General features: G+C 48.5%; 1 protein-coding gene across 1 annotated transcript in view; it reads left to right on the top strand.

Moving 5' to 3' along the window:
• VPS54 (VPS54 subunit of GARP complex) overlaps window positions 1-19,423 on the top strand; it is a 160,513-nt gene extending 141,090 nt beyond the window's left edge. Inside the window, exons 21-23 of the mRNA XM_075339254.1 lie at window positions 6,167-6,274; window positions 8,201-8,295; window positions 18,292-19,423. Of these exons, the coding sequence (XP_075195369.1) occupies window positions 6,167-6,274; window positions 8,201-8,295; window positions 18,292-18,397 (309 nt within the window). The 3' untranslated portion in view covers window positions 18,398-19,423. The remainder of the gene's footprint in view (window positions 1-6,166; window positions 6,275-8,200; window positions 8,296-18,291) is intronic.
• The last annotated feature ends 57 nt before the right edge of the window (window positions 19,424-19,480 follow it).

Raw genomic sequence — 19,480 nt, 5'->3', positions numbered from 1 at the left:
ACTTTCTAAGCGCGGAGGTGTGGCCGAAAGAGTATGGTCTCCTCACCCGGACGGGTTTCAGGAGATCTGGCGCCGCTGACAGAGGCCGGACGTCGATCTAATGGCGTCACGGCACAACAACAATGTGCCAGCTTCATGGCACGGTTTCACAATCATCGAGCTCTGGCGGCAAACGCCTTAGTTCAGCATTGGTCGCAGTTCCAGCTCCCTTACGTGCCATCTCTGGCATTGTTGCCCAGAGTACTGCGCTAGATCAAGACCGACTGCGGCCGCGCCATCCTCGTCGCTACAAATTGGCCGAGGATGTTGTGGTACTCGGTTCTGTGGTGCCTCACGGTAGGCTAACCGGGGGCACTACCAGACCAATCAGACTGGCTGTCTCAAGGGCCATTCTTCCATTTGAATTCTACGGCTCTCAACCGGATGGTGTGGCATTGAGTCCTGGAACCTAGTGTCGTTAGGATTACCTCTGGACGTGGTTGCCACCATGAGACAGGCTAGCATACCAACGTCCGCCAAGATTGACCACAGGACGTGGAAGAGGTTCTTATCTCGGTGCTCGGCGCAGGGTGTTTCTCCCTGGCCGGTTGCATCGTCTATGTTCCTTCCTTCCTGCAATCTAGGTAGGAAAATGGGTTGTCGCTCAGTTCCCTTTAGGGACAAGTCTCAGCGCTATCTGTATTTTTTTCAGAAACGACGACTTCCTCAGGTACGCACGTTCCTACGGGGAGTTTGTCTTCTCAGCACTCCGTACAAGCGGCTGTTTGAGCCCTGAGATCTGAACAAGGTTCTAATTGCTCTCCAGATGCCGCCTTTCGAGCCTTTGAAGGATGTCTCCCTTCCCGTTTTTCACGGGAAGTGGCCTTCTACTAACGTTCTCGTCTCTTAGGAGAGTTTCCGAGCTAGCAACGCTCTTATACAAACTCTCTTCCTGGTCCTTCACCAGGACAGGGTAGTTCTGCGTCCGGTTCCGGAATTTCTCCCTAAGGTGGTATCCCATTTTCATATCAATCAGGATATCACCTCACCTTCTTTGTGTCCTCGTCCAGTCCATCAATTTCAGAAAGATTTGCATCTGTTGGTTCTGGTGAGAGCACTCAGGTTCTACTTCCCGCACGGCGCTCCTGCGCCACCCGGATGCACTCTTTGTCCTTGTCGCTGGTCGGCGTAAACAGTCGCAAGCTTCCAGATCCACCCTTGCTCGGGGGATCGAGGAACCAATTCTTGAAACCTACAGTTCTTCTGGGCTTCTGGTTCTCTCAAGGCCGAAGGCCCATTCTACCAGAGCCGTGGGTGCATCCTGGGCATTACGGCACCAGGCTACGGCTCAGCAGGTGTGTCAGGCACCCACCTGGTCGAGTCTACTTACTTTTACCAAGCATTATCAGATGCATACCTACGCTTCGGCAGACGCCAGCCTAGGTAGATAAGTCATTCAGGCGGCGGTTGGCCACCTGTAGGAGAGGGCCGTTTGACGGCCCTATCATGAGGTATTCTTTTACCCACCCAGGGATTGCTTTTGGACATCCCAATTGTCTGGGTCTCCCAATGGAGCGACAAAGAAGAAGGGAATTTTGTTTACTTACCGTAAATTCCTTTTCTTCTAGCTCCAATTGGGAGACCCAGCACCCGCCCTGTTTTCTCGGGGTTTTTCTGTTTTTTCGGGTACACATGTTGTTCATGTGGTATGGTTCAGTTCTCCGATGTTTCCTCGGATTGAATTGGTCTTTAAACCAGTTATTGGCTTTCCTCCTTCTTGCTTTGGCACTAAAACTGGTGAGCCAGTGATCCCACTGGGGGTGTATAGCCAGAAGGGGAGGGGCCTTACACTTTTAAGTGTAATACTTTGTGTGGCCTCCAGAGGCAATAGCTATACACCCAATTGTCTGGGTCTCCCAATTGGAGCTAGAAGAAAAGGAATTTACGGTAAGTAAACAAAATTCCCTTCTTCTCCACCACAGGGCTCAGGGTACGTGGACTCAGCAGGAGTCCACCCTTCAGATCAATGTTCTGGAAATCAGAGCAGTGTATCTTGCCCTACTAGCCTTCCAGCAGTGGCTGGAAGGAAGGCAGATCCGAATTCAGTCGGACAACTCCACAGCGGTGGCATACATCAACCACCAAGGGGGGACACGCAGTCGGCAAGCCTTCCAGGAAGTCCGGCGGATTCTGATGTGGGTGGAAGCCACGGCCTCCACCATATCCGCAGTTCACATCCCCGGCGTAGAAAACTGGGAAGCAGACTTCCTCAGTCGCCAGGGCATGGACGCAGGGGAATGGTCCCTTCACCCAGACATGTTTCAGGAAATCTGTCGCCGATGGGGAAGGCCGGACGTCGACCTAATGGCGTCCCGGCACAACAACAAGGTCCCAACCTTCATGGCACGGTCTCGCGATCAAAGAGCGCTGGCGGCAGACGCCCTAGTGCAAGATTGGTCGCAGTTCCGGCTCCCTTATGTGTTTCCACCTCTGGCACTCTTGCCCAGAGTGCTACGCAAGATCAGATCCGATTGCAGCCGCGTCATACTCGTCGCCCCAGACTGGCCGAGGAGGGCGTGGTATCCGGATCTGTGGCAGCTCACGGTCGACCAACCGTGGGCACTACCAGACCGGCCAGACTTACTGTCCCAAGGGCCGTTTTTCCATCGGAATTCTGCGGCCCTGAACCTGACTGTGTGGCCATTGAGTCCTGGATCCTAGCGTCTTCAGGATTATCCCAAGGGGTCGTTGCCACCATGAGACAGGCTAGGAAGCCCACGTCCGCTAAGATCTACCACAGAACGTGGAGGATATTCTTATCCTGGTGCTCTGCTCAGGGAGTGTCTCCCTGGCCATTTGCATTGCCTACCTTTCTTTCTTTCCTGCAATCTGGGTTAGAAAAAGGTTTGTCGCTCGGCTCCCTTAAAGGTCAGGTCTCGGCGCTATCCGTCTTTTTTCAGAGGCGTTTGGCACGCCTTCCTAAGGTGCGCACGTTCCTACAGGGGGTTTGCCATATCGTACCCCCGTACAAGCGGCCGTTAGATCCATGGGATCTGAACAGGGTACTAGTTGCCCTCCAGAAGCCGCCCTTCGAGCCTCTGAGGGAGGTTTCACTTTCTAGACTATCACAGAAAGTGGCTTTTCTGGTAGCGATCACATCTCTTCGGAGAGTGTCTGAGCTGGCAGCGCTGTCATCCAAGGCTCCCTTCCTGGTCTTCCACCAGGACAAGGTAGTGCTGCGCCCCATTCAGGAGTTTCTCCCGAAGGTGGTATCCTCTTTTCATCTTAATCAGGATATCTCTTTGCCTTCGTTTTGTCCTCATGCAGTTCATCAGTATGAGAAGAATTTACATTTGTTAGATCTGGTGAGAGCACTCAGAATCTACATTTCCCGCACGGCGCCCTTGCGCCGTTCGGATGCACTCTTCGTCCTTGTCGCTGGTAAGCGCAAAGGGTCGCAGGCTTCTAAGGCCACCCTGGCTCGATGGATCAAAGAACCAATTCTTGAAGCCTACCGTTCTGCTGGGCTTCCGGTTCCATCAGGGCTGAAGGCCCATTCTACCAGAGCCGTGGGTGCGTCCTGGGCATTGCGACACCAGGCTACGGCTCAACAGGTGTGCCAGGCAGCTACCTGGTCGAGTCTGCACACTTTCACCAAACATTATCAGGTGCATACCTATGCTTCGGCGGACGCCAGCCTAGGTAGAAGAGTCCTGCAGGCGGCAGTTGCCTCCCTATAGGGGAGGGCTGTCTTGCAGCTCTAACATGAGGTATTCTTTACCCACCCAGGGACAGCTTTTGGACGTCCCAATCGTCTGGGTCTCCCAATGGAGCGCCGAAGAAGAAGGGAATTTTGTTACTTACCGTAAATTCCTTTTCTTCTAGCTCCTATTGGGAGACCCAGCTCCCGCCCTGTTGTCCTTCGGGATTTTTGGTTTGTTTGCGGGTACACATGTTGTTTATGTTGAACGGTTTTCAGTTCTCCGATGTTACTCGGAGTGAATTTGTTTAAACCAGTTATTGGCTTTCCTCCTTCTTGCTTTTGCACTAAAACTGGTGAGCCAGTGATCCCACTGGGGGTGTATAGCCAGAAGGGGAGGGGCCTTACACTTTTTAGTGTAATTGCTTTGTGTGGCCTCCGGAGGCAGTAGCTATACACCCAATCGTCTGGGTCTCCCAATAGGAGCTAGAAGAAAAGGAATTTACGGTAAGTAACAAAATTCCCTTCTTTTTTCATTTTTTTTTTAAACTTCCCTGGTGGCATAAAGTGGAGGGGTCATTAACACGAAATTTAATGTAATGGGGTAGAGTAGGAAAGTAATAAATCTTTTTTGTGTTTCCTTGCAGTGTATTATACACACACGTCTGCTACATGCACATTTGCACTTAAACACACAGCTCTGCTACATAAACATTTGCACTGACATACACAGCTTTGCTATGTGAACAGTTACACGTACATACCCAGCTCTGTTACATGCACATTTACACTTACATACACCGACACACTATACATTACCACATTTTGTAGTGCCTGCTCAAGAGGCTGAAGGACGTTCTACTGAATTAACTGAAGGACCTTTCAGATCATGTGATCAATCACATGACCTGGAAGATCTTGAAATTACTTGTGTGAAGAAAGGTCCTTCAGCTGCTCGGCTCCTGCAGCCTCCGCTCAGCTCCTGGCAGCTTCCTCTCCTGCTCTGCACTAACCACATAGATCAGTGAAGATTATGAGGAGAGAGGGCAGCGCTCTCTGATCGGAGAGGACAAAGTATCTGCATTCTCCTCCATCACGGGAAGCTGCGTCTGGGCTATAAGACGCACACACTTTTTAGCAGGAGTTTTTCTTGAAAAAAAGCCAAAAAAATATGGTAAATCTTTTGCTAGGACCGCTAAGCAGCCTGCAGAAGCAGAAGGGTCACCCTCGGAGGTTGCTAGGCTGGCTCAGGAACTTATTTCCATCTGCAGTTGCAAAATGTGTTCATTGTGAATATTAACTGTGAAAAATATAGGAGTTTTACATGGGAATCTAGTCTTAAACGGAATCTGTCCGCAGGTTTTCGATATATATAATATGACAGCTGCGTGATGTAGGGACAGAGAACCTGTTTCCAGCTATGGATCACTTAATTTACTGGGTGCAGCAGTTGTGATACAGTCACATTTTTCTCTGCTGTGTACACTGTACATTGACAGCTGCTAATTGGGGGTGGGTGGGGATGGACTAGAAGGCACCAAGCCAATTGTTCTGTAATGATGATCTCCTGCTAATAAAATACTGATTGCATTGAAACGGCAAAACACAGCCAAATAAGTGACACGTTACTCTACTCGGGATCTCAGCCCCTTTTTCATGGTTCTCTCAATTTACATAGCAAAAACCTGCTGACAGATTCCCTTTTAAAACCGTTGTTTTGTGGATCTTAAAGCAGTTTTTTCCATTTTGTACATATCTAACGTGCAGTAAATGTAGGTGTGTGCTCACAAATGGGACCATCTTCTGTCTCCATAACAGGACTGGCGTTGTGCATTGCATTAAATCCATAGTTGGATGGATTTCCAATACAAATTAATGGAAATTCCAACCATCTATTAAATCTATCAGAGCCTTGTGCTCAAGATAAATGTAAGACACACATCTGTACATTTATGCCATAAACTGTAACTGCTCAAAAGTAGGAATCGCTCCACCACACGGTCAGTAGGAGACTTGGGAACTGAGCGCATACTTGATTTGTGACCTCTAGAACTGGACACGATGGAAGAACAATCAGAGAAGGAATCAACAGAACACTAGCGAGTACTATAACAAGTGGGCAGCAGTCCTATGCAAATCCTTGTAATAATTGGTTCCGCTAAAGCTTAAATTTTATATGATCTATGTTACTTTATCATTTTGGGATAACCCCTTTAAAATCAGAACTTTGGGCACTGTGAAAATGATCCTGGTAGTTTCTAACAAGAAAGTGTATTTATATATCATAAATACATTAGTACATGACGTATGCCACATTCTTATGTTCAGGGAATTCTTAATATTGCTCGTGGACAAGCTACGTAATGATCTCATAAGTCACACGGCTCCCATACAATGCAGCATGTCACCGAGGTCACACGTATGATGATTTGTATTGCAGTACATGATGCTACATATAAAATAATTTGACGTGTTTCTCTGTTGCAGTATGAGGTCAAAGCTCCTGTTCCCTCAATGTGTTTTAGAAATATCTGCAAGCATATGGCAAAAATGCATGAAGCTATTAACGATCTCCTACCTGAGGAACAAACACAGGTTGGTGTTTTATATTTTTTTTTATCCTATGAAACAAATACCCAAACTAGCCATATTAATAATTTACACTGGCAGTTCCATAGTAATGAAAAACCAGCAGTGTGGCAGAAAAGTCCAAATAAGAAAAAAAAATACAAAAAATATTTACTTTATTGAGACAAAGACAGTATTAAACACACACTCAGGTTAAAAATGAGACCGGTGTGGCAGCAAAATAAATAATAAGTGTAAAACAAAACTCATTCAGGGCACAATGTGGATATAGAACATCTGCTATCAACAGCAAAGTGCTCAATTGTATAGCAGGCAATCAAAGGTACATGCCCATCGTGATAGAAGCCTGGATAAATTGAATTCTGCCACCACCGGATCACAGACCCCAACGTACGTTTCGCATTAGATTTGTAAAGTTGCCACCGTGGTTGTGCCAAATACAAAAATTATTTTATTGAGACAACGACAGTGGTAAAAACACACTCAGGTTAAAAATGACACAGGTGTGGCAGCAAAATAAATAAGTGTAAAACAAAACTCCTGCAGGGCACAAGGTGGATATAGAAAATCTGCTATCAACAGCAAAGTGCTCAATTGTATAGCTGGTAGTCAAAAGTACATAACCATTGTGATAGAAGCCTACATAAATGGAATGCTGCCACCACCGGACCACATACCCCAACGTACGTTTCGTATTAGATTTGTAAAGTTTCCACCGTGGCCATCACTTCATTGAAATGTTGCTAAATTTTTATACAACGCGAGGTTGTGCAAAACTGGCATTTTGGGACAGGGACGCTACATGCCAAGGCAACCCTGTTAAGTTCATGACAAGCAGCGGAGTTCCTTACACCACGAATCTTACTCGAGTTCCTAACTGGAGTAAGATTTGTGGCAAGGCACACATATCTTGCCTGATTGATAAAGAGGCAAGTGCCTCTTAATGAATCAGGGGCCTCACACTCAACTTGACCCCTTCATCTTGATGACAGTGTTGTTTTGGGGTTTTTTTTGCGGTGGTTACATAAATGATTGGACTTGTAACACTGATATATAAAATAAAAACTGAGGAAATTTTTCCAATTACCAAACTAGAGGTCCTCGGGCGAATAGCATACAAAAACTGTTAATTGTCTAAACAATGGTGCTCTAAATGCAAGTTTCCAAGTTGTTCTGTGCATTACAGCTTTCTCACTTGGTATTCTCATTTTAAAAATTGCAGCAATCTTGTAAAAAATACAGTTTTGTTTGTGTTTTGTTTTCTAGGTTAGATGGGAATTTTTAATAAACAGTAAATTGTAACATCGATTATTTTTGCAGTCACTTTCCAACGAAACCCATATTTAAAGATTGTATTGAACCTTTAAAGATATAAGTAAAGATTCTCAGAATTGTGGAGAGGAATCAATGGGTTTACCACAATACAAATTTCATTGCTATCCGAATATATCAACAAATATGATGTGAACATGGCCTAAGATTCAGTGTTTTGCAACAATTAGGTTGCAAAGGTCTTGAGACAGCTCACTGGATTTACCCATCACAAAATGTTTCTTGTGTGGCACCTTGGTAATGAGACACCTTTTTATAAGCTATCAGTTGAACCAGCTGATATTATTTCTCATCCGTTTTTTCTAGTTTAACGGATACAGGATTTTTTTTTTTAATACCATATTTGTTATAGATTTTTTTTTAATACCATATTTGTTATAGATTTTTTTTTTTAATACCATATTTGTTATAGAATGATGACAGCACGACATATGAACAGAGCCTTATACAACAATTGATATTCCAATTTTTATGTTTACAGTTTTATAATGATGACTATTGGGTAATAGATCAAAGATTGTCTTGCTTGTTCCTCCGTTTCTTCCTCTGTTTCTTCCTCAGTTTCAACAGAGTACTGATATTTTAATGTCTTTTATGCAGAATCTGTTCCTTCGTATAAATACAAGCTGCAGGCGGCACTTAAAAAATCAACTGTGTCACCTAAATGTCACAAATGACGGCGGGCCACAGCATGGGTGAGTATTCCCTCTGTAAAGTCTGAGCCAAATGTTTACTAATATACACCAGTCTTAAAGGGAACCAAACATCAGGATTTTCATGTATAAGGTGCAGCCAGTGCAGTACTGGCACTATCAGGCACATTGTGTACATACCATTAGTGGGCAGCTCGTGTGTTTAGTCAGTGAAACCCAACTTTATAAAGTTTGAAAATTCGTGCACTTTTTGATTGACGTGTGCACCACTCTCCTAATGTCCAGGCGTGTTATGGACGTTTATCTCCGCCCCCCCCACCCGCCTGTTCCTCCCTCTTTCCTAATGTCCGCGCGTGGTCACAACAGGACTGCAGAACAGCTGATGAGAGGACGCGATTAGCTGAAGGTAACCGCGTCCTCTCATCAGCTGTTCTGCAGTCCTGTTGTGACCACGCGCGGTCACAACGGGATCTGAAGAAGCGAGGGCGCATGCGCCGCCCTCTCCTGTAAAATACTAAGTACAGCGTGCTTCAGAAACATGGTGCCGGAGATAAGCGCTATGCGCAGGTGCCAACTCCGGCGCCATGTTTCTGAAGAGCGAAATTTACATACGGCAAGTGAGAGGGAGAAACAGGCGGCAGGGGGCGGGGATACAAGTGCATAACACGCCTGGACATTAGGAGAGAGGTGCACACGTCAATCTAAAATTGCATGAATTTTCAAACTTTATAAAGTTGGATTTCACTGACTAAACACCCGAGCTGCCCACTAATGGTATGTACAGCCTGTGCCTGATAGTGCCAGTACTGCACTGGCTGCACCCTATACACGAAAATCCTGATGTTTGGTTCCCTTTAATGACATTATATACGCTAGTCTTAATGACAAGTGTAGAGTTTAAAAAAAAAAAACAACACACACAGGAAAAAATAGTTGCTTTGAATAAAGAGACCCCCACACTCCGTCATTCACCAGTGTATTAATAATTCTCAAAGTTCCAATTTAATCCATGGTGTACTTTCCCATGACACACATTGATTTCTATGGAGCTTCGTTCTGAGAGCTTTGTCAGAATGAGGTTCAACAGGTCACTGCCGGGTAAGAGGCACGAGTGAGAAATTCCGGGCTGCTGCTGACCGGCAGTGATCTATGGAGCTTCATCCTCAGTACAAAGCTCCATAGGATTCAAGGGGCGTCATGGAACATTACACCATTGGATTAGGTTGGAGCTTTGAGGATTCGCGGCCAGGAAGGGGGAGAATAGGGAATTGCCCGGGGCCCTTCCTGTGACCATAATATATGCATCAAGTGACTTGGTTTTAGCGTGCACTTTTGTGTTTTTGGATTACTAATAAAGTTTATCAATTTTATGGGGGGGGTTTCTGCTTGGTTTGGGTGATTAATACAAGCCCCCAGCTATCTGCTTTACCTTGGCTGGGTATTAAAAATAGAAGGGGGAACCCCACACTTTTTTTTTTATTATTATTATTTATTTAAATAATTTTAAAAAATGGCATGGGATCCCCTCTAATGTTGCTAACCAGCCAAGGTAAAGCAGACAGCTGTGGGTTGCAGCCCGCAGCTCTCTGCTTTACCTGTTCTGGTTATCAAAAATAAGGGGGACCTCATGTCTTTTTTTATTTATCCTCTATCCATATTTGCACAGCAATTGCTCTCATTTTGCTTTCTTTTGCATCCCCCTAGACCTTACTACGACTATGTTACAGCCATTGTACAGCACAAAATTTCAGGTCCCCATTGATTTATATGGGGTACGGGGTCAAGTCTGCATCCCGAACCAAACTTTTAACTAAATTTTAGCCTGGCTCACATCTACACAAGTGATTCAGGGTTCATATTGAAACTGAAATTCTCAGTTAGTCTCGATCCATCCAAAAATATCAGGGGGTAAATTGAGACCTGCAGATGTCTGCAGTTTGCACACCTGACTCTCACTGTATCCCATGATATTTTGTGTTGGGTTGTGACTACAGCAGTGTTAACTGCTTAAAATGATCCCTGGCTCACGTCTGTAGCTGCGATGGAGATTGAGATACAGTCTTCTAAAACCCTCCTCACGCTACATCCAATGTGCGGAGGAGAAGGGGACTGTGGAGGTGCTGCAGCAGCAGTGACAGGGGGGAGATGTTTTGTGACCTCTGGGGTGATCGCCTCCTGTCCGTTGCTGTAGGTATGTATGTATGGGTACATGTGTGTGTGTGTGTGTGTGTATATGTGTGTGTGTGTATGTATATATATATATATATATATATATATGTATATATATATATGTGTATATATATATATATATATATATATATATGTATATATCTATATATATAATTGCCTTATTCTGTCTGTCTGTCTGTCTATCTGTCTGTCTGTCATGCTCCAAAATTGTGTCCTTACGGTGACACAAAGCTGATTGGCCGCTGGGCTCGCCATGGCCCCGCCCCCCCACACGGATTGGCCGCTCGCCCAGGCTGCGCCCCCACACGGATTGGCCAGCCGCTCGCCCAGGCTCCGCCCCCCCCCACAGATTGGCCTCTCGCCCCGGCACCCTGCAGGCATTGGCAATTCGGCCACGCCCCGCCCCCCTCACGCAATGCACGCTAGCTCTGGCCCCGCCCCCTCCCTCCCCCCGCGCATTCCCCGAACTGACACGGCTGTCACGGAGGTGAGTACTGTACTCCCCCCCCGCGCGCATTCCCCGAACTGACACGGCAGTCACGGAGGTGAGTACTGTACTCCCCCCCCCCCCCACCCCCGGCCCCCGCTCGCACGGGAGTGGTGTGGATACGTTGGTAACCATGCTCGCATGGTTACAAGCGCATCAAGGTCCTGCTGCGGCGGAAGATCCACACACACACACATAACAGCACACACACAAACATACACACACATCAGATCACACTCACTCTCACACACACCTCACACACACCTCACACACACCTCACACACACATCACATCCACACACTCACAGCATCCGGCGATATCGCTTGCTTCTCGGCCTCGATACTGTGCTGTTGTGACCTTCCAGGACCTGACGGAGGATCACATGGCCAGAGGCATGTGGTATCTCCGGATGTTGTGAGTGTGAGCGCGTATGTGCGATATCGTCAGTGTCTGTGTGTGTGAGTGGATGCGATCGGGTGTGTGTGAGTGGATGCGATCGGGTGTGTGTGAGTGGATGCGATTGGGTGTGTGTGAGTGGATGCGATTGGGTGTGTGTGAGTGGATGCGATTGGGTGTGTGTGAGTGGATGCGATTGGGTGTGTGTGAGTGGATGCGATCGGGTGTGTGTGAGTGGATGCGATCGGGTGTGTGTGAGTGGATGCGATCGGGTGTGTGAGCGTCGGCAGAGGAGCACGGCGTGCTGGAGGAGGGTGGGAGCAGAGAGGCTGATCATGGGGAAGGCTGGGAGGGGGAGGCTGATGCTGGGGGAGACTGGGAGGGGAAGGCTGATGCTGAAGGAGGCTGGGAGGGGGAGGCTGGGAGGAAGGAGGCTGGGAGGAGAGAGGCTGATCCTGGGGAAGGCTGGGAAGGGGAGGCTGATGCTGAGGGAGGCTGGAAGGAGAGAGGCTGATGCTGGGGGAGGCTGAAAGGAGAGAGGCTGAGGCTGGGAGGAGAGAGGCTGATGCTGGGGAAGGCTGATGCTGAGGGAGGCTGGGAGGGGAAAGCTGATGCTGGGGAAGGCTGGGAGGACGGAGGCTGGGAGGAGAGAGGCTGATCCTGGGGAAGGCTGGGAGAGGGAGGCTGATGCTGGGGGAGGCTGGAAGGAGAGAGGCTGATGCTGGGGGAGGCTGGAAGAAGAGAGACTGATGCTGGGGGAGGCTGATGCTGGGGGAGGCTGGGAGGAGAGAGGCTGATGCTGGGGAAGGCTGGGAGGAGAGAGGCTGATGCTGGGGACAGAGAGGAGAGGCTGATGCTGGGAGGAGAGAGGCTGATGCTGGGATGAGAGAGGCTGATGCTGGGAGGAGAGAGGCTGATGCTGGGGGAGGCTGGGAGGGGGAGGCTGATGCTGGGGGAGGCTGGGACGAGGGAGGCTGATGCTGGTGGAGGCTGATGCTTGGGGAGGCTGATGCTGGGGGAGGCTGGAAGGAGAGAGGCTGATGCTGGTGGAGGCTGATGCTTGGGGAGGCTGATGCTGGGGGAGACTGATGCTGGGGGAGACTGGGAGGGGAAGGCTGATGCTGAGGGAGGCTGGGAGGGGGAGGCTGGGAGGAGAGAGGCTGATCCTGGGGAAGGCTGGGAACGGGAGGCTGATGCTGAGGGAGGCTGGAAGGAGAGAGGCTGATGCTGGGGGAGGCTGGAAGGAGAGAGGCTGATGCTGGGGGAGGCTGATGCTTGGGGAGGCTGATGCTGGGGGAGACTGGGAGCGGAAGGCTGATGCTGAGGGAGGCTTGGAGGGGGAGGCTGGGAGGAGAGAGGCTGATCCTGGGGAAGGCTGGGAAGGGGAGGCTGATGCTGAGGGAGGCTGGAAGGAGAGAGGCTGATGCTGGGGGAGGCTGGAAGGAGAGAGGCTGAGGCTGGGAGGAGAGAGGCTGATGCTGGGGAAGGCTGATGCTGAGGGAGGCTGGGAGGGGAAAGCTGATGCTGGGGAAGGCTGGGAGGACGGAGGCTGGGAGGAGAGAGGCTGATCCTGGGGAAGGCTGGGAGAGGGAGGCTGATGCTGGAGGAGGCTGGAAGGAGAGAGGCTGATGCTGGCGGAGGCTGATGCTGGGGGAGGCTGGAAGGAGAGAGGCTGATGCTGGTGGAGGCTGATGCTTGGGGAGGTTGGGAGAGGGAGGCTGATACTGAGGGAGGCTGGGAGGAGGGAGGCTGGGAGAGGTAGGCTGAGAGAAGAGAGGCTGATGCTGGGGGAGGCTGATGCTGGGGGAGGCTGGGAGAGGGAGGCTGATGCTGGGGGAGGGTGGGAGGAGGGAGGCTGGGAGGAGAGAGGCTGATGCTGGGGAAGGCTGGGAGGAGAGAGGCTGATGCTGTCGACAGAGAGGAGAGGCTGATGCTGGGAGGAGAGAGGCTGATGCTAGGATGAGAGAGGCTGATGCTGGGAGGAGAGAGGCTGATGCTGGGAGGAGAGAGGCTGATGCTGGGGGCAGAGAAGCTGATGCTGGGGGCAGAGAGGCTGATGCTGGTGCAGCATGGGGGATGGAGCACGATGGGGGGGTGCGCAGCATCGGGGATGGAGCATGATGGGGGGGTGCGCAGCATCGGGGATGGAGCACGATGGGGAGTGCGGAGTATGGCGGATGGAGCACGTTTGGGAGTGCGCAGTATGGCGGATGGAGCACGTTTGGGAGTGCGCAGCATGGCGGATGGAGCACGTTTGGGAGTGCGCAGCATGGGAGATGGAGCACGATGGGGGGTGCGCAGCATAGGGGATGGAGCACGATGGGGAGTGCGCTGCATGGTGGATGGAGCACGATGGGGAGTGCGCTGCATGGGGAATGGAGCACGTTTGGGAGTGCGCACTTCCCCCCAACACACACACACACACACACACACACACGCGCGCGCACTGCACAACACACCACACACAACACACACACACACTGGGAACCACAAACAACTGCCCTACACAGACACCCACACACACAGACAACACTGCACACACCCAACACCCAACACACAAACACCGCGGCACACACAAATATACGCACATACCGCACAACACACACATTGCACAAAACATACCTCCCCCCAAAACACACCACACACACACAAACCGCGCAACACACACACAACGCTACAGACACACAGCGCTCCACAAACAACGCAACACACGCAACACACATACAACACCGCTCTCACCCCCCATCACACCCAGACAACACCCAGAACATGTACAGCCCCTACACAAACACTTGGTAACTACACACAACAACATCTATATATATATATATATATATATATATATATATATATATATATATATATATATATATATATAAAACAAAAATCATACATGAACTACACAATACGTAAATTCTAGAATACCCGATGCGTAGAATCGGGCCACCTTCTAGTATATATATATATATATATATATATATATATATATATATATATATATGTATATATACAGTTAGGTCCAGAAATATTTGGACAGTGACACAATTTTCGCGAGTTGGGCTCTGCATGCCACCACATTGGATTTGAAATGAAACCTCTACAACAGAATTCAAGTGCAGATTGTAACGTTTAATTTGAAGGTTTGAACAAAAATATCTGATAGAAATTGTAGGAATTGTACACATTTCTTTACAAACACTCCACATTTTAGGAGGTCAAAAGTAATTGGACAAATAAACCAAACCCAAACAAAATATTTTAATTTTCAATATTTTGTTGTGAATCCTTTGGAGGCAATCACTGCCTTAAGTCTGGAACCCATTGGCATCACCAAACGCTGGGTTTCCTCCTTAATGCTTTGCCAGGCCTTTACAGCCGCAGCCTTCAGGTCTTGCTTGTTTGTGGGTCTTTCCGTCTTAAGTCTGGATTTGAGCAAGTGAAATGCATGCTCAATTGGGTTAAGATCTGGTGATTGACTTGCCCATTGCAGAATGTTCCACTTTTTTGCACTCATGAACTCCTGTGTAGCTTTGGCTGTATGCTTGGGGTCATTGTCCATCTGTACTATGAAGCGCCGTCCGATCAACTTTGCGGCATTTGGCTGAATCTGGGCTGAAAGTATATCCCGGTACACTTCAGAATTCATCCGGCTACTCTTGTCTGCTGTTATGTCATCAATAAACACAAGTGACCCAGTGCCATTGAAAGCCATGCATGCCCATGCCATCACGTTGCCTCCACCATGTTTTACAGAGGATGTGGTGTGCCTTGGATCATGTGCCGTTCCCTTTCTTCTCCAAACTTTTTTCTTCCCATCATTCTGGTACAGGTTGATCTTGGTCTCATCTGTCCATAGAATACTTTTCCAGAACTGAGCTGTCTTCATGAGGTGTTTTTCAGCAAATTTAACTCTGGCCTGTCTATTTTTGGAATTGATGAATGGTTTGCATCTAGATGTGAACCCTTTGTATTTACTTTCATGGAGTCTTCTCTTTACTGTTGACTTAGAGACAGATACACCTACTTCACTGAGAGTGTTCTGGACTTCAGTTGATGTTGTGAACGGGTTCTTCTTCACCAAAGAAAGTATGCGGCGATCATCCACCACTGTTGTCATCCGTGGACGCCCAGGCCTTTTTGAGTTCCCAAGCTCACCAGTCAATTCCTTTTTTCTCAGAATGTACCCGACTGTTGATTTTGCTACTCCAAGCATGTCTGCTATCTCTCTGATGGATTTTTTCTTTTTTTTCAGCCTCAGGATGTTCTGCTTCACCTCAATTGAGAGTTCCTTAGACCGCATGTTGTCTGGTCACAGCAACAGCTTCCAAATGCAAAACCACACACCTGTAATCAACCCCAGACCTTTTAACTACTTCATTGAATACAGGTTAACGAGGGAGACGCCTTCAGAGTTAATTGCAGCCCTTAGATTCCCTTGTCCAATTACTTTTGGTCCCTTGAAAAAGAGGAGGCTATGCATTACAGAGCTATGATTCCTAAACCCTTTCTCCGATTTGGATGTGAAAACTCTCATATTGCAGCTGGGAGTGTGCACTTTCAGCCCATATTATATATATAATTGTATTTCTGAACATGTTTTTGTAAACAGCTAAAATAACAAAACTTGTGTCACTGTCCAAATATTTCTGGCCCTGACTGTATATATATATATATATATATATATATACCGTATTTTTCGCTATAAGACGCACTTTTGTTCCCCCAAATTTTGGGGGAAAGTAGGGGGTGCGTCTTATAATCCGAATATACGGGAGGGGGGGTGTATATATATATATATATATATATATATATATATATATATATATATATATATATATATATATATATATATACAGAGTCCAGTGGAGGTGCGGGCAGCTCTGGAGCGGTGCTGGGGACTGCTTGGGGCTGGGAGCGGCAGCGTTTGATCTCCTGCTCCCGCTCATATAATATGCACAGCCGCTGTCCATCAGAAGCGTGGTGCTGAAACTGCATCACGCTGATGGGCTGGGGGAGCTGTGCATATTATCTGCCTGTGCTTACCTTTGATTGCACAGGATCCCCCCTCCCCCTGTGTTAGATATGGCCTCCTGTGCTGCCCATAGTAAAATAATAAACTCTTTACTCACCTCCTCCAGCATCTGCCTGGTCTCCCTCCTGCTGGCTGTGATTAGGCATGCAGAGATATCTCTCTCTGCTGTCCTGATCACATGACCTCCACTAGAACTAGGAAGTAGGAAGTGCAGGAGACAGGAGGAGCTCAACCCCGAGGAGGGACACACGAGACAGGACTGTGCTGCAGAAGGTAAAGAGTTTATTATACTTAAAGCAGCAACATGGGGGCGATATGTAACAGAGGGTGATGTGTGCCTGCCACAGTGGCCCTGTCTGCCTGCCACAGTGGCCCCGTCTGCCTGCCACAGTGGCCCCGTCTTCCTGCCACAGTGGCCCCGTCTGCCTGCCACAGTGGGCCCGTCTGCCTGCCACAGTGGGCCCGTCTGCCTGCCACAGTGGCCCTGTCTGCCTGCCACAGTGGCCCTGTCTGCCTGCCACAGTGGCCCTGTCTGCCTGCCACAGTGGCCCTGTCTGCCTGCCACAGTGGCCCTGTCTGCCTGCCACAGTGGCCCTGTCTGCCTGCCACAGTGGCCCTGTCTGCCTGCCACAGTGGCCCTGTCTGCCTGCCACAGTGGCCCTGTCTGCCTGCCACAGTGTGGGCCTGTCTGCCTGCCACAGTGTGGGCCTGTCTGCCTGCCACAGTGTGGGCCTGTCTGCCTGCCACAGTGTGGGCCTGTCTGCCTGCCACAGTGTGGGCCTGTCTGCCTGCCACAGTGTGGGCCTGTCTGCCTGCCACAGTGTGGGCCTGTCTGCCTGCCACAGTGTGGGCCTGTCTGCCTGCCACAGTGTGGGCCTGTCTGCCTGCCACAGTGTGGGCCTGTCTGCCTGCCACAGTGTGGGCCTGTCTGCCTGCCACAGTGTGGGCCTGTCTGCCTGCCACAGTGTGGGCCTGTCTGCCTGCCACAGTGTGGGCCTGTCTGCCTGCCACAGTGTGGGCCTGTCTGCCTGCCACAGTGTGGGCCTGTCTGCCTGCCACAGTGTGGGCCTGTCTGCCTGCCACAGTGTGGGCCTGTCTGCCTGCCACAGTGTGGGCCTGTCTGCCTGCCACAGTGTGGGCCTGTCTGCCTGCCACAGTGTGGGCCTGTCTGCCTGCCACAGTGTGGGCCTGTCTGCCTGCCACAGTGTGGGCCTGTCTGCCTGCCACAGTGTGGGCCTGTCTGCCTGCCACAGTGTGGGCCTGTCTGCCTGCCACAGTGTGGGCCTGTCTGCCTGCCACAGTGTGGGCCTGTCTGCCTGCCACAGTGTGGGCCTGTCTGCCTGCCACAGTGTGGGCCTGTCTGCCTGCCACAGTGTGGGCCTGTCTGCCTGCCACAGTGTGGGCCTGTCTGCCTGCCACAGTGTGGGCCTGTCTGCCTGCCACAGTGTGGCCCTGTCTGCCTGCCACAGTGTGGCCCTGTCTGCCTGCCACAGTGTGGCCCTGTCTGCCTGCCACAGTGGCCCTGTCTGCCTGCCATAGAGGATGTGTGCCAGCCATAGGGGAAATGTGGCATCACTGGGGGAGGTGTTCAACATAAGGTGGCCATATCCAGATTAAGGGGGCTAATTTTAGGATGAGGGGGCTATGAGGGACATATACCCTATATTATTTGTTAGACGGATACTGGCATTATAAGACGGACCCCATTTATTAAAAAATTCTCTATTCCTGCACCAAATTTGGGGGTGCGTCTTATAATCAGGTGCGTCTTATGAAGCGAAAAATACGGTGTGTGTGTGTATGTATATATATATATATATATATATATATATATATATATATATATATATATATATAATTATATCATATTATATAACAAATCACATAAAGGTATAAATTTAAAGCCTGACATAAAATTGCTTTTTGTTCTCAGAATGGTGGCAGCAGATATCGCCTTCTACACTGGAAATGTCCAAGCTCTGAAGGGTCTTAAAGAATTAGACCTAAATATGAGTGAAATTTGGGAGCAGAAAAGGTGATGTGTAACCAAAGCAGAGAAAAATAAGACACTGATCTCCCAAGACACTTACATGTGTACGTCTTCAAGTGTTATACACAAGACCTTAATGTTAAATTCCAAAGTGCAAGTCGGGGGCTGGAAGATGCCGGTATCTGGATCCAGCCTGGCTGTCAGGGATTACCCTTCACTACTCCTTTCAATGAAGATCTGAAGAACTCTTCACAGGAGAACGTTGGTTTTTTTTTTCTTTTTTATTGGAAGCAGCCTCAGGTTTTTGTTTTTTTTGGGACCAAATCCAAACAAGTGCATGGCTGTAACACAGCTCCTCTTATGTCCGATCCCTTGCATTATTAAGAAACAGGATCCACTTTCTGCAAAAGACTTTTAAAGACTCCTCTAATGTATATTAATAGTTCAGATTCCTTGTCGCAAATGCAGAACACTATGAATTGAAGGAACGGTCACTGTAAATTGTGATTTCTTTATTTATAACGGCATTGGTTGTGTATATAGAAAACTGGAAACTGGATGAAATAAGCTTTAAAGGTATAAGACTGTCGGGAAATTACGGGAGCGGGTTAAAGTCCTTTGTTCTGTCCTTGAACAGGATACAGGGTTTCCTATTTCAGAGCCCTTATTACATGCCCTCGAAGCACAAAGGAGTAACTGATCCATGGTGCACAGGGCAGGCTTCTCTGTGCCAGACTCATCATGCTCAGGCCATAGGTGGTTCTCCGGAGGAATGATGGGGGTGTGGTGGCCTAAGAGCTGAGGAGCCACAGGTTGCCAGATCTTCTCTACGTCTTGCACTGCTCCAGTAGAATAACTCTGTAATAACGGTGCTTTGATTAGCTGAAGACCTTTGGATTGCTTGGGGACAATGCGATAAATTGCTGGTATTTTCAATCAGTATTTTTGTAAAATGTTTTTTTTTTTTTTGTTTTTTTTTTAAATTAAGGTCTTTTTGCTCGTCTCTTATTTGGTGAGGGGCAAAAGTATTTATTTGCAGAATCTGCTATTGATGTGGATATTTTCTGATTGCATTTTTAAGTAAATTTCAATCAATTAATAATGTTGCTTGGTTTTTTCTTTTTCTCGAGAC

The sequence above is a fragment of the Anomaloglossus baeobatrachus genome, chromosome 3, assembly GCF_048569485.1.
Source record: "Anomaloglossus baeobatrachus isolate aAnoBae1 chromosome 3, aAnoBae1.hap1, whole genome shotgun sequence".
NCBI classification, from domain to species: Eukaryota; Metazoa; Chordata; class Amphibia; order Anura; family Aromobatidae; genus Anomaloglossus; species Anomaloglossus baeobatrachus.
Note: the sequence above shows the minus strand (reverse complement) of the source record. Positions and strands in the feature narration are given on the sequence as shown.